The 15806-nt window shown below is 37.0% G+C and overlaps 1 protein-coding gene across 2 annotated transcripts in view; it reads right to left on the minus strand.

Moving 5' to 3' along the window:
• Window positions 1–10941: 10941 nt before the first annotated feature.
• Window positions 10942–15806, minus strand: part of Sply (Sphingosine-1-phosphate lyase) — a 167679-nt gene continuing 162814 nt past the window's right edge. For both annotated transcript variants that reach the window (XM_071694500.1, XM_071694498.1), the window contains exon 15: window positions 10942–11568. Coding sequence is in view for 1 of the 2 variants with exons in the window: in XM_071694498.1 (XP_071550599.1) it covers window positions 11461–11568 (108 nt within the window). In the remaining variant the exon portion in view is untranslated. The remainder of the gene's footprint in view (window positions 11569–15806) is intronic.

Genomic DNA, 15806 nt, shown 5'->3' on the forward strand with positions numbered 1-15806 from the left:
TCCCTGTGTGATGTGGGTAACAACTAAAGCTGATTATGGTGATAATCAGTGCTCATGCACCTTGCCACGAGAAGACTGAGGAAGAAATGCAAGTGTTTTAGAAGGGGCTGAGTGAGTGTGTCAGCAGTTCAGATGTGAGATTGTTTATTAGTGATGAGTGATTTGAACACAAAAATAGGTAGTGTGTCAACTGAAGGTGTAATTGGGAGGCACGCAGTATTCAGTGATATAAATGGATATGGTGAACAGTTGGTGGAGTTACCACTGAAAAAGGCCTGGAGATTAGGAATACCTTGTTTCATAGGAGAGCCATGTGAGTTAGTAGCAAAGCTGGTACATGGGCATTACTGGATTATGTATTAACTGAGATTTGCACAGCAGAGAGACTCTTGGATGTGAATGTGCTGAAAAGAACAGTTGGTGGGATGTCTGATCAGTACTTAGTGGGAACTTTCAGTAAAGAAGTGATATTGTTTAGAAGAGAGCTGTGAAAGTAACTGAGCTTGGAAAAGAAGCTTGTGTGAAGATATACTTGAGAGATTCAGTGTGGAATGGCAAAAGGTGGAAGTCAATGGTGACAGGGTAGTGGCAGGAATTCAGGGAAATAGTGCTGACACATGTGAGAGAAGTATGTAGCATGTGGAAGGTGGCCAAAGGGCACATGTGAAAGGAAAATGAATGGTGGGATGAAGAGGTTAAGTTGCCGATGAAGGTGATAAGAGACGTGTCTGGGCAGTGCTTACAAGGATGGAGTGAGTGATTTGGAGATGTACAAAAGAAAGCAGCAGCAGGTCAAAAGGAAGATGCATGGATTGAAAAAGAGAGCAAATTAAGCAAATTAGAGTTGGGTAAGCAACTACTAGCAAGGTTCAGAGAGGATAAGAAAATGTTTTGAAAGGAGGTCCATAGTGTGAGAAAAAGAAAACAAATGGAAACATGAGCAAAGGGGCAAATGAGGAAGTGATAACAGGCAGATATGAGATGAAGAGGAGACAGAATGAGTACTCTGAAGGACTGCTGAATGTGTCTGATGACAGGGTAGGATATATGAGGTGTTTGGGATAGGAAAATATGCAAAGAGAGAGACAGGTGGTTTGGTGAATAGAGAGGTGGTGAAAGCAATGCATACAATCAAATGAGGCAAAGAGGCTGGAGAGAATGGTATTGCAATGAAGAGCTTAATAAAGGGAGTGACTGTGTTAATAACTGGATAGATAGGATCTTCAATGTGTTTGGATCATAGTGAGGTGTCTCAGGATTGGCAAAACACATATACAGTGCCACTGTATAAAGGCAATATGGATAAAGGTAAGCATTTGCATTACAGAGGTACAAGTCTGTTGGGTGTACCTGCTAAGCCGTACGAGAGAGGTGGTTGAGAAGGTGGTGACTGGTGAGGAATAGTATGGTTTCAGGAGTGATTGGGTCTTTACTCTGAAGAATTCAACTGAGAATTACTTAATGAAACAGAAGTAACTGGATGAAGCATTTATGGATCTAGGGAAATCAAATAATGGGGTTGATAAAGATTCTCTCTCTTTCTGGAAGGTGTTAGGAATATATGTAAAGGGAGCAAAGATAATAAAAGCAGTGAGGAATTTCCATCATGAAAGTAAGGCATGTGTATGAGTAGGTAGAGAGGATCTTAAAGATGGTACATTTCATGTGATCATGGAATTTTTCAATTAAGACAATAAATCATTATGTCTATACATCTTCCTCATTTTCAGCAAATAAAGTCAGCAGGCAACAGTTAAAGAAAACATGAAACTATTTGTTTCATGTTATATATATGTTATATATATATATATATATATATATATATATATATATATATATATATATATATATATATATATATATATATATATGAAATGAAACTTCTAGCTTGAAATGAATGAAAAAATGAATGTCACATAATGGTTCAACCTCTGGCTATGGAAAAAGGAAATGTATAATTTATTTACACAAGCTAGAAGTTTCAGTTTTCTAAATTGTTTCTTACATTTTTCATATGAATATATATGTATGTGTGTGTGTGTGTATATGTGCGTATGTATGTGTATGTGTGTATATGTGTATATGTATATATATATATGTATATTATCCCTGGGGATAGGGGTGAAAGAATACTTCCCACGTATTCCTCGCGTGTCGTAGAAAGCGACTAGAGGGGACGGGAGCGGGGGGGCCAGAAATCCTCCCCTCCTTGTATTAACTTTCTAAAATGGGAAACAGAAGAAGGAGTCACGCGGGGAGTGCTCATCCTCCTCGAAGGCTCAGAGTGGGGTGCCTAAATGTGTGTGGATGTAACCAAGATGTGAAAAAAGGAGAGATAGGTAGTATGTTTGAGGAAAGGAACCTGGATGTTTTGGCTCTGAGTGAAACGAAGCTCAAGGGTAAAGGGGAAGAGTGGTTTGGGAATGTCTGGGGAGTAAAGTCAGGGGTTAGTGAGAGGACAAGAGCAAGGGAAGGAGTAGCAATACTCCTGAAACAGGAGTTGTGGGAGTATGTGATAGAATGTAAGAAAGTAAATTCTAGATTAATATGGGTAAAACTGAAAGTTGATGGAGAGAGGTGGGTGATTATTGGTGCATATGCACCTGGGCATGAGAAGAAAGGTCAAGAGAGGCAAGTGTTTTGGGAGCAGCTGAATGAGTGTGTTAGTGGTTTTGATGCACGAGACCGGGATATAGTGATGGGTGATTTGAATGCAAAGGTGAGTAATGTGGCAGTTGAGGGAATAATTGGTATACATGGGGTGTTCAGTGTTGTAAATGGAAATGGTGAAGAGCTTGTAGATTTATGTGCTGAAAAAGGACTGATGATTGGGAATACCTGGTTTAAAAAGCGAGATATACATAAGTATATATATATATATATATATATATATATATATATATATATATATATATATATATATATATCCCTGGGGATAGGGGAGAAAGAATACTTCCCACGTATTCCCTGCGTGTCGTAGAAGGCGACTAAAAGGGGAGGGAGCGGGGGGCTGGAAATCCTCCCCTCTCACTTTTTTTTTTTTTAAATTTTCCAAAAGAGGGAACAGAGAAGGGGCCCAGGTGAAGATATTCCCTCAAGGGCCCAGTCCTCTGTTCTCAATGCTACCTCGCTAATGCGGGAAATGGCGAATAGTATGAAAGAAAGAAAAGATATTTTTTTTCATACTATTTGCCATTTCCCGCGTTAGCGAGGTAGCTTTAAGAACAGAGAACTGGGCCTTAGAGGGAATATCCTCTAATATATATATATATATATATATATATATATATATATATATATATATATATATATATATATATATATTGGATGTGTGGTAGAGGATGTGTGGGTCAGGTGTTTGCTTTGAAGAATGTATGTGAGAAATATTTAGAAAAGCAAATGGATTTGTATGTAGCATTTATGGATCTGGAGAAGGCATAAGATGGAGTTGATAGAGATGCTCTGTGGAAGGTATTAAGAATATATGGTGTGGGAGGAAAGTTGTTAGAAGCACTGAAAAGTTTTTATCGAGGATTTAAGGCATGTGTACGTGTAGGAAGAGAGGAAAGTGACTGGTTCTCAGTGAATGTAGGTTTGTGGCAGGGGTGTGTGATGTCTCCATGGTTGTTTAATTTGTTTATGGACGGGGTTGTTAGGGAGATGAATGCAAGAGTTTTGGAAAGACGGGCAAGTATGCAGTCTGTTTGGGATGAGAGAGCTTGGGAAGTGAGTTAGTTGTTGTTCGCTGATGATACAGCGCTGGTGGCTGATTCATGTGAGAAACTGCAGAAGCTGGTGACTGAGTTTGGTAAAGTGTGTGAAAGAAGAAAGTTCAGAGTAAATGTGAATAAGAGCAAGGTTATTAGGTACAGTAGGGTTGAGGGTCAAGTCAATTGGGAGGTAAGTTTGAATGGAGAAAAAGTGGAGGAAGTAAAGTGTTTTAGATATCTGGAAGTGGATATGGAAGTGGAAGTGAATCATAGGGTGGGGGAGGGGGCAAAAATTCAGGGAGCCTTGAAGAATGTGTGGAAGTCGAGAACATTATCTCGGAAAGCAAAAATGGGTATGTTTGAAGGAATAGTGGTTCCAACAATGTTGTATGGCTGCGAGGCGTGGGCCATGGATAGAGTTGTGCGCAGGAGGGTGGATGTGCTGGAAATGAGATGTTTGAGGACAATATGTGGTGTGAAGTGGTTTGATCGAGTAAGCAATGTAAGGATAAGAGAGATGTGTGGAAATAAAAAGAGTGTGGTTGAGAGAGCAGAAGAGGATGTTTTAAAATGGTTTGGTCACATGGAGAGAATGAGTGAGGAAAGATTGACCAAGAGAATATATGTGTCAGAGGTGGAGGGAACGAGGAGAAGTGGGAGACCAAATTGGAGGTGGAAAGATGGAGTGAAAAAGATTTTGAGTGATCGGGGCCTGAACATGCAGGAGGGTGAAAGGCGTGCAAGGAATAAAGTGAATTGGAACGATGTGGTATACCGGGGTCGACATGCTGTCAAAGGATTGAACCAGGGCATGTGAAGCGTCTGGGTTAAACCATGGAAAGTTCTGTGGGGCCTGGATGTGGAAAGGGAGCTGTGGTTTTGGTGCATTATTACATGACAGCTAGAGACAGTGTGAACGAATGGGGCCTTTGTTGCCTTTTCCTAGCGATACCTCGCACACATGAGGGGGGAGGGGGTTGTTATTCCATGTGTGGCGAGGTGGCAATGGGAATAAATAAAGGCAGACAGTATGAATTATGTACATGTGTATATATGTATATGTCTGTGTGTGTATATATATGTGTACATTGAGATGTATAGGTATGTATATTTGTGTGTGTGGACATGTATGTATATACATGTGTATGTGGGTGGGTTGGGCCATTCTTTCATCTGTTTCCTTGCGCTACCTCGCTAACGCGGGAGACAGCGACAAAGCAAAATAAATCATTTCAACACACCCTCTTCTGCTTTCTCAAACACCCTTTTTATTACCCCTTTCATTAGTTACTCGATCAGATCACCTCAACACATATTGTCCTCAAACATTTCATTTCCAACACATCCACCCTCCTCCATACAACCCTATTTAAAGCCCATACCTCACAACCATATAATATTGTTGGAACTATTATTCCTTCAAACGTACCCATTTTTGCTCTCTGAGATAACGTTCTCTCTTTCCACACATTCTTCACCGTTCCCTGAACCTTCACCCCCTCCCCCACCCTATGACTCACTTTTGCTTCCATGGTTCCATTTGCTGCTAAGTCCACTCCCAGATATCTAAGACACTTCACATCCTCCAATTTTTCTCTATTCAAACTCACATCCCAACTAACTTGTCCATCAACCATGCTGAATCTAATAACATTCTTATTCACCCTTACTCTCAACTTTCTCCTTTCACACACTTTTCCAAACTTAGTCACCAACTTCTGCAGTTTCTCTCTTGAATCAGCCACCAGCACTGTATCATCAGCAAACAACAACTGACTCACTTCCCAGGCCTTCTCATCCCCAACAGACTGCATACTTGCTCCCCAACCACCCCATCCATAAACAAATTAAACATCCATGTGGACACCATACGCCCCTGCTACAGACTGGTCTTCACTGGAAACCAGTCACTCCCCTCTCTTCCTACTCGTATACATGCCTTACACAATTGATAAAAAAAATTTCACTGCTTCTAGCAGCTTTTCTCCCATACCATATACTCTTAAGACCTTCCACAAAGCATCTCTGTCAACCCTATCAAATGCATTCTCTAGGTCCGTAAATGCTAATCACAAATCCATCCATTTTCTAGGTATTTCTCACACTCATTCTTCAAAGCAAACACCTGATCCACACATCGTCTATCACTTCTGAAAACATCATCAACAGATCTAGTTCTAGGAATCCATATCTTTGTAGTGAATGAGAAAAAAGTGCCACAATTATATCTATCCTTTATTTTTGATGTTTTGAGATCTGCTCAAAACATGCAGATACAAATGTAATAGATTAGGTGAATGAGTACATAAAGCAAGTCACATCTCCAAGCTACATCATTAAATATAAAATAAATGTGTACAATCACAGTACAAAGTCAAAAAGGGGTAAAATAACGATTTTTTCACCCAATAAAATTGAAATGAAATATATCCCAAACTCATTTTAAAACTGACTGAGACAATTAATTAATGAACAATGTAATATTTTGTAAAGGTTGAATTATCACCCATGACTTTTTATTATTCACTATTAATGTAGATTCCATTGTTCAGTGTTCAACTTCATTAGTGCATCTAGATATAATTTTATAATCTTTTTTAATTAGTAAATGATTGTTCTTGCTGCAGTGATCTGTAACAACTGAAAAACGTGGATCCTTTAACCAATAATTTTACACAACCAGTGGTGTGAGAGTAGAGAGCACTTTCCCTTTATGTTTAAAGAACAAGTCAGTTGAGAGGGTAATAGTAAAAACATATCTAAATTCAATTTGAGGATAAAACTAACTTAAGATCTCTGTTAACTTCTTGATTTTCTCACTTTAATAACCATAGTATTGAAAAATTATACATATGACTTACCTGGGTACATTGTACGTGGGGTTGGCTGCCTGATATATGAAACTGTTTAACAGTTTGAGAAGAGGTAAGATAGATATTTGTTACAAAGAAAATGATAAAAGATTAGTTTCTTTATTAAATGCTAGGAAATCTGAACACAGGTGGTGTGCTAAATGTATTATCAACATTTCTTCTATATAGAATTGGCTTAAATCCTGCAAGACATTGTTCAAAGCACCTTTTTTCACAGTAACAAAAAACTGCATTTGCCATCGATTAGTTGAACCAAAATATATTATCTTTGTTAATTCAGGTAACTTCTTGAAGTGTTATTTACCTAACTTATAAAAGTTTTAGGTGTCATCAGAACATAGTTGTACCGCCAATGTATTAATAATCTCATCTTAAGGAATATTTGTAAAGAGGGATGCTACATCAATGCTACGCATTAATTTATCATTAGCATGATGAACTTTGGTGATTTACTGTCATAAAAATCATTGACAGTTAATTCATATCTTGGTAGATCAAATAATTTAGGTACCAGGAACTTGGCTAAATTATACTACTGGCTGTTGATTGCTGACAATATAAGAGGCCTCATGGGAATATCTTCTTTATGAACTTGAGGCAAACCATGCAATGCCTGAGAGGTGGAACTTGAAACTTTTCGCAAATTGATAATATTGTCATCCACCAGCCCAAGGGATCCTTTATTTTGATCTAGTTTATTTATTTTATCTTCCACTCTGAGAACAGTTACATGTAGATCAACAAGTTTTATGTTTCAGATTTTGTGTGATCAGTACATTTGCAACCTTATACATACAATCATATTTTTTTAAAAATTACAATACATAGGATGTCCTTTGTCTGGTTTGCATATAACACTAGATTTGACCTTAGCAAGTCTTTTCAAAATCTTAATATTACTGGTATCAAGAAATGGGGAAAAACTCTTAAACCTTTGAAATTATAAAACCATTTATAAGCAACTGTCTTGATATGGGATCTGACAAGACACTTTATCCCTAGAGGTGCAAAATCCTGATAAAGCCCTATGTAGATTTTCAAAGCTAAGAAAAATACTGTTGAAGCTTAACTTATATATAGGCTATCTGAAATTAAGACAATGTAAACTAACATGGTTAGATAAAGCTAACATCATCAGGATCCACAGGAGTCAAAATGCCTTTAAGTCACAAGTTCCATAATTGTTTTGTTGTCTTCTTTTCCCTCTAAATGTACTCGATTTAGTTCAGTCACTGACTGTAAGCTGTGAATATTAAAAACTCCAAAAATGAAACATTTTTACTTCAACAGATAAGGATCTATCTTTGGCATTCACAGTGTTAACTTTAGTTTTAGATCAAATCTTTAAATCAGGTAGTTTAACCTGCCATTTTCTATACAGATTTGAGTTCCTTAATGAATTTTTGTACAATCTGAATCTCAGAAACTTAATAGTAATGCTATATGATTTGTAGTGAAGGTGAATATTGACATCATAATATGATTTTTCTCTCTTGAAAGCTTTTCATAAAATACACTTTTTGTATTGGTATTGTATACATTTGTTTTATTATATATGTTGATGCAAAATTGCAGATGCGATTTGTTTTATGTATTGTCAGCTAATTCATTACATTGTAATTAAAGACTCTTATGATATAAGCATATCTCGGAACATCAAGAATAACGAAAAGAAATGATTGTGGCACTTTTTTATCTCTTCCTACTAATATATGTTTCCTTGCACTACCTCACTAATGCGGGAGACAGCGACAAAGTATAATAAATATATATATATATATATATATATATATATATATATATATATATATATATATACACAAGTAACAATCAAGCCATGATAGTTAAAGGTAACACTGTAATTTTGGTTGAAAGCTTCAAAATTTTGGATCAGGCAAGATGAATGAGATGTTGCAATGGCATACATAAAGCTGGTTACTTGATCATTTGAAGGTCTTGAAGTAAGCTAGCCATATTTCAAGAGAAATGTCACTGTTTTTAAAACAGGCCGCAGCATTAAACATGTATATTGTATTGTATGAGAAGAGTTGTATGGGTTTTTATAGCAACCTGTATGTAAAGCAAAGTCATACAGAAAGACTAAAGACCTTTAGGAAATGATATTGCAGTGCCAGTGTAGATGTCAATGCAATACAGCTGTTATTGTGAACAGCTGTAGAAAAGCATAAAAAAGTATGGCTTTTTAAATAATTCTAGAAATCTCATAGTTTTGTACTTATGTATTTCTCAAATAATTCTTGCTTTATGAGTGCCTGTTTATATATTTTTTCTTAAACTTCAGTCCTGGGGTCTATATTATTATTCACATTATCTTACATCTTTGCTTATTTCATCTGCGACTGATGCTAGGCAGAACAGTTAAGTGTTTTTTCCTCCTTTGTATATAATGGCCCATCCTGTGGGGGCAGATACCAAAATAAAGATTTAGTAAAGAATCAAGGATAAGAAGAAATCTGTTGATTTCCATGTTACTTTATTCATAAATTTGGAAAGAGTGGGTACATTTAAGAATTTTTTTTTTTATCTTACGACTGAAATGTGTGCCATTATGTGTTACTTAATGCATTAATGAAGATTTTAATATTTTTTATCCTTCATTACATTGTTATATTTCATTCTTGTCATAAATTTTTTCTGAGGAAATATATGAAGGTTAATAGGTTAAGTGAAGAGTCTATCAGTGAATTGGTGTGTCAGTCAATCCATGCCTTATGGGAAAATGTAAGATTTGATGTTGGTGTAATGTGTTTTGTTAAGAAAATCACATTAGATTTTTTCAAGAGATATAGTTTTGACATATCTATGAAGTGTTAAAGAATAAAATTGGTGATGTGCAGCACGCAGCTATTACAATACCACTGATTTCAAGGTCAGAGATATTGATAACATAGTGTTAAGCATACCTTGTATAATATTCAGGTTGTGTACATTTTGTTTACCGAACCTTCTTGTTGATGATAAATACTTTTAAAGTGAAAAGACATAAGCAGCACTGGAGCAATAATTTTACTGCTTTGGGACAAAACTATGAGCAGAGTGCAAAGTGTGTGAGATCCAGTGTATGGCATAACTTGTAAAACACAGACTGAACTCACCTACCTTTGTGATAGGATGAAGCATAGTTATGGAAGGTTTAGAAAACTTTTAATGTAAGTTCTCTTTTAAGTCTAAACCTTAATTTTGTCAATATTGTTCCTAATTGAGAAAACTTTTGTGAAGATTGATAATAGATAATGTACCTTGGTTTACTCACATTTATTACTTATATATTTTTTTAAATGAAACAGTTGTGAGCTTCAGTCTTACTCTTGGTTGTGTGAGAAGTGTAGTGATAAACGAGGTGAGACTTATTTCCTGATAGTCCTAGAGTACATTTGCAATCCCCATAGACTTAAATCATAACTCTCTTTCACCAAATCACAAAGAATCATGCATCAACCTCATCCACACTTCAAAAAAACAACTCACAAACTTCCTCCCTAGAACCATAAAGCACCATATATCACCTTCTCACCCCAAAACATGCATCATCCATCCTTAAAATCACAAAAACAACTCCAAAGTAATATACCCTCATGGAGAATCAAAACCCCATCATTGCTTCAAAAATCACAACTTATCACCTCACATAACCCTTTCTGTACTTTAGTTATTTTCATTGAACATATGCTCAAGTCCTTGTATTCAACTTTTCTGGTTATCAAACAACTTATTCGTTCATTGGCATTTTTCATAGATTGTAAAACATATCACATGCATTGATATAATTTTTTAAACTTTATATTCATTAATATTATACTTCCATCTAAGAAACTTTATGTACATATATCACCCTTTTGCATAAGTACATTTGTTCATCTTTTGAGAATATTCAGGAATCTCTTCTCTCAATCAAGGAACATTTTCCAAACATATACATCAGTCACCTCATGTATGCATAAATCCATCCCAAACACATGCAGCATCTATCCATCAGTCATCTAGACATATCCCATTCACATTAATGCTACTGTACATTCATCATTTCCATAGATGTGACCTTTCCTGTACAGTCCTTCTATTCTATTTTTCAACTTTATAATTCTAAATTGTCACATTTATTACTGCAGGAAAAGGGAAAGTATAAAGTGTGCAATCAGTGTCATATATATATATATATATATATATATATATATATATATATATATATATATATATATATATATATATACACACAACTACTGGTCATTGGTTGCACACTTCTAAATTTTTCCTTACCTGTAATGTCGAGATTTGTGGCCCACAAATACTTTGGTATCACTTCTCTGTTATTAGGGATGCTCAGTTTTTACTTCCTATGAAAATATATGTAAATATATATTGCAATGTGTTTCATTATTCTTTACTAAGTAGTATCAAGACAGGTTTATAATTATGAAATTCTTTTCACATATATTATCTTTCATTAATGATATAAGACTTCAGGCTTTTCAGGTTTCATTGACCAGATATCACTGAATAGATTGGCATATAATTTAGTAATTCTACATGATTAAAAGAACATACTTCCTGACTTTACATAGAGATGAACTGAGATAATGCTCTGCTAAACAAAATGAACCTCTTTTTATTCAATGAAATAAGGAGGTATATCCAAGGACTCTGCTTTAGTCCCAGTATTTGCAATCCTATCTTGCTAATACAGACTCAAAATTTATACATGATACATATTAGAATTCTTGTAATAACTAAAGCTTGTAACCCACTGCATGAGCAGTAGAGGGAAGTAACATAGTCCATAGTGATTGTTTAGTGCAGCAATGTTTTAGCTCTTCTTTATCCAGCTTTGATTTCATATATTTCCATTTTTATCATATTTAGATCAGAGTAATAATGCTCCACTTCCCATTTGTATTACTGTTATGCTGTCTATCTTGAAAAACTTTGCAATGCAGCAACTGAGACCTACACTTCCCAGACAGAACCTGTAGGGATAAACCACCATAGCAAGGGAAAAATTATTCTATCTTTAGTTCCATCTGTCTACACTTGCCTATCTCATAGATACAAAAACAATTTTGTAGGGCAGCAAGTGTACCTCAGGCAAATGAACATTTCTATCCAATCTTCAGGAATCTGTGGGGCAAAGGACCCTAGGTCTGCAAGCATTCCCCCCAAAAAGGTGAATGTGGCCTCATATGAAACAAGGATAACTGCAACTGCTTCCAACAAGAAATGCACATCAGTGTGGTCAAATGGAATGCAAAAGGAATAGGATGGAAGCTGTAAATACTTTTAAACTTTAACAAATGGATACCACAGAGGTAAAGATGGGGTTGTGAATGATTTTGTAGGGTGGATATGGAAAGCTTATACCTCCTGACAGTGTGAAGGAAGTAAATGCACTTGTAAAAAATATACAGGTATAAGTCTCCTACCCTTTGGTAAGGAATATGGTAGGCCAGTGAGTGATCTTATTAAAAGGATCGGGGAACCCCTTGTTTGTGAAAAACAAAATTGGTTTAGATGGCAAACAGATTTTTTGCACTTAGACAAATTATTCAGAAAATTCTACATAAAATGGTGAAGTATGTAAAAATTACAGATATAGGATAAGCATATAAAATAGCTTTTCTGAAAAGTTTAGACTCATTGCAGTTCAGTGCACATGGAGGATAACTGAATACAACTTAAAGCCTTAATAATAGAAAAAGTTCATGTGTCCAGAGTAGGTGGAAGTATGAGGAATCTGATACAAATGTTGGCTGTGCTGTGTGATGTCACTATGATTACTGTATTAAATTCTTTTATGAATGAGAAATTATGTGAGGTGATAATGGTATAAAACTTAATCATGGAGAAACACAGTGGAAGAAGGCACAGTTGCTGTGTGCAAATTAAGATATAAGCTAAACCAGAGATGAACAGAATAATGAGCAATTTCAGTGATGTACGTTGGACCCTACTGAAAGTTAACATCTTTGTAGGAAGCTATGGGTAAGTCCAGATATTTAGGAGCAAAGTTCAGTAAGACTGGTATGAAAAAGTTAAAGATGAAAATAATGATGAAAAGGAGAAAAACTAGAGGTTCATTATCTTGGATTAAAGCAAAATATGTAAGTGTAGAGTGTGCAAGAAGCTTGCCTGGAAGAATATTTGTCCCACTTCTAAAGAAGTGGTAACAGACCTAAGTTTACATAGCTCAAGAAAGGTAAGAATTTGCAGGATATAGTTGGAATTGGGAGAATATGTAAAATAAGAAAAAAATCAAGTCACATGGAATGTTATGACTTCACATTACACATGGTATATGACAGACTGGTCAAGACATTTAGCATTGGTAAAGTAAAAGATGAAAGGTGAAGAGGTAAACCACAGATGAGATGGAACATACAGAGAACTGACAGGGGCTCAAGATATTTCAAATGTTAGAGGCATGACTAGGGATCAGATGCAATGAACTCATTATATATATGGAGGTATTATGAATGGAGAAACTAGTCTTACTCGAATTAACTTTAACTACACTCTGAAAAACAGAAGTACAAAACACTTAAGTGAAACTGCAAGTTTAGGTTTCACTTTAGCATACTAGACACAGGCTGAGGATGTGTATGAGAGATACCCCATAAGAACCTGACATAAACTGACATTTAGGATGTGCTTAATTTCTTTCATAATGTAAGGACAGAGAGAGATGCATAAATATGGGTAACGCAACAATTGTAGCTAATGGGCCAGCAGCTAGGATAATAGTTGCTGGTGATGCAGTAGGAAGAGGTGAGGAGTTCCATGATGTTGTTGCAAAAATGAGGTGCTGTCTGGTTCTGTGGTTGTGCATTGGTAAGGTCCCATTGATGCTGCTGCTGAAGGAAGGTCAAGGTATAATTCAGGTCACATGGCTCACATGCGTGCAAGTTGATGCCCACAGCCAATGAGATGGTTACAGGATGGTGGTACATGGCTCTTTAGGACCTGTTGCATCTCAGACTCTATTGATCATATGTTTATATGCATATACTTAATTGCTGTTTCTCACATCAACGAGGTAGTGCCAGGAAACAGATGAAGAATGGCCCATCCACACATATATATATATATATATATATATATATATATATATATACATAAATGCCCATACCCACATATATATTTTTTTTTTTTTTTTTTTTTTGCTTTGTCGCTGTCTCCCGCATTTGCGAGGTAGCGCAAGGATACAGACAAAAGAAATGGCCCAACCCACCCCCATACACATGTATATACATACGTCCCCACACGCAAATACACATACCTACACAGCTTTCCATGGTTTACCCCAGACGCTTCGCATGCCTTGATTCAATCCATTGACAGCACGTCAACCCCGGTATACCACATCGCTCCAATTCACTCTATTCCTTGCCCTCCTTTCACCCTCCTGCATGTTCAGGCCCCGATCACACAAAATCTTTTTCACTCCATCTTTCCACCTCCAATTTGGTCTCCCTCTTCTCCTCGTTCCCTCCACCTCCGACACATATATTCTCTTGGTCAATCTTTCCTCACTCATTCTCTCCATGTGCCCGAACCATTTCAAAACACCCTCTTCAGCTCTCTCAACCACGCTCTTTTTATTTCCACACATCTCTCTTACCCTTACGTTACTTACTTGATCAAACCACCTCACACCACACATTGTCCTCAAACATCTCATTTCCAGCACATCTATCCTCCTGCGCACAACTCTATCCATAGCCCACGCCTCGCAACCATACAACAATGTTGGAACCACTATTCCTTCAAACATACCCATTTTTGCTTTCCGAGATAATGTTCTCGACTTCCACACATTCTTCAAGGCTCCCAGAATTTTCGCCCCCTCCCCCACCCTATGATCCACTTCCGCTTCCATGGTTCCATCCGCTGCCAGATCCACTCCCAGATATCTAAAACACTTCACTTCCTCCAGTTTTTCTCCATTCAAACTCACCTCCCAATTGACTTGACCCTCAACTCTACTGTACCTAATAACCTTGCTCTTATTCACATTTACTCTTAACTTTCTTCTTTCACACACTTTACCAAACTCAGTCACCAGCTTCTGCAGTTTCTCACATGAATCAGCCACCAGCGCTGTATCATCAGCGAACAACAACTGACTCACTTCCCAAGCTCTCTCATCCCCAACAGACTTCATACTTGCCCCTCTTTCCAAAACTCTTGCATTCACCTCTCTAACCACCCCATCCATAAACAAATTAAACAACCATGGAGACATCACACACCCCTGCCGCAAACCTACATTCACTGAGAACCAATCACTTTCCTCTCTTCCTACACGTACACATGCCTTACATCCTCGATAAAAACTTTTCACTGCTTCTAACAACTTGCCTCCCACACCATATATTCTTAATACCTTCCACAGAGCATCTCTATCAACTCTATCATATGCCTTCTCCAGATCCATAAATGCTACATACAAATCCATTTGCTTTTCTAAGTATTTCTCACATACATTCTTCAAAGCAAACACCTGATCCACACATCCTCTACCACTTCTGAAACCACACTGCTCTTCCCCAATCTGATGCTCTGTACATGCCTTCACCCTCTCAATCAATATCCTCCCATATAATTTACCAGGAATACTCAACAAACTTATACCTCTGTAATTTGAGCACTCACTCTTATCCCCTTTGCCTTTGTACAATGGCACTATGCACGCATTCCGCCAATCCTCAGGCACCTCACCATGAGTCATACATACATTACATAACCTTACCAACCAGTCAACAATACAGTCACCCCCTTTTTTAATAAATTCCACTGCAATACCATCCAAACCTGCTGCCTTGCCGGCTTTCATCTTCCGCAAAGCTTTTACTACCTCTTCTCTGTTTACCAAATCATTTTCCCTAACCCTCTCACTTTGCACACCACCTCGACCAAAACACCCTATATCTGCCACTCTATCATCAAACACATTCAACAAACCTTCAAAATACTCACTCCATCTCCCTCTCACATCACCACTACTTGTTATCATTCCCCATTTGCGCCCTTCACTGAAGTACCCATTTGCTCCCTTGTCTTACGCACTTTATTTACCTCCTTCCAGAACATCTTTTTATTCTCCCTAAAATTTAATGATACTCTCTCACCCCAACTCTCATTTGCCCTTTTTTTCACCTCTTGCACCTTTCTCTTGACCTCCTGTCTCTTTCTTTTATACATCTCCCAC

Source organism: Panulirus ornatus, chromosome 57 (genome assembly GCF_036320965.1).
Source record: "Panulirus ornatus isolate Po-2019 chromosome 57, ASM3632096v1, whole genome shotgun sequence".
Taxonomy (NCBI): domain Eukaryota; kingdom Metazoa; phylum Arthropoda; class Malacostraca; order Decapoda; family Palinuridae; genus Panulirus; species Panulirus ornatus.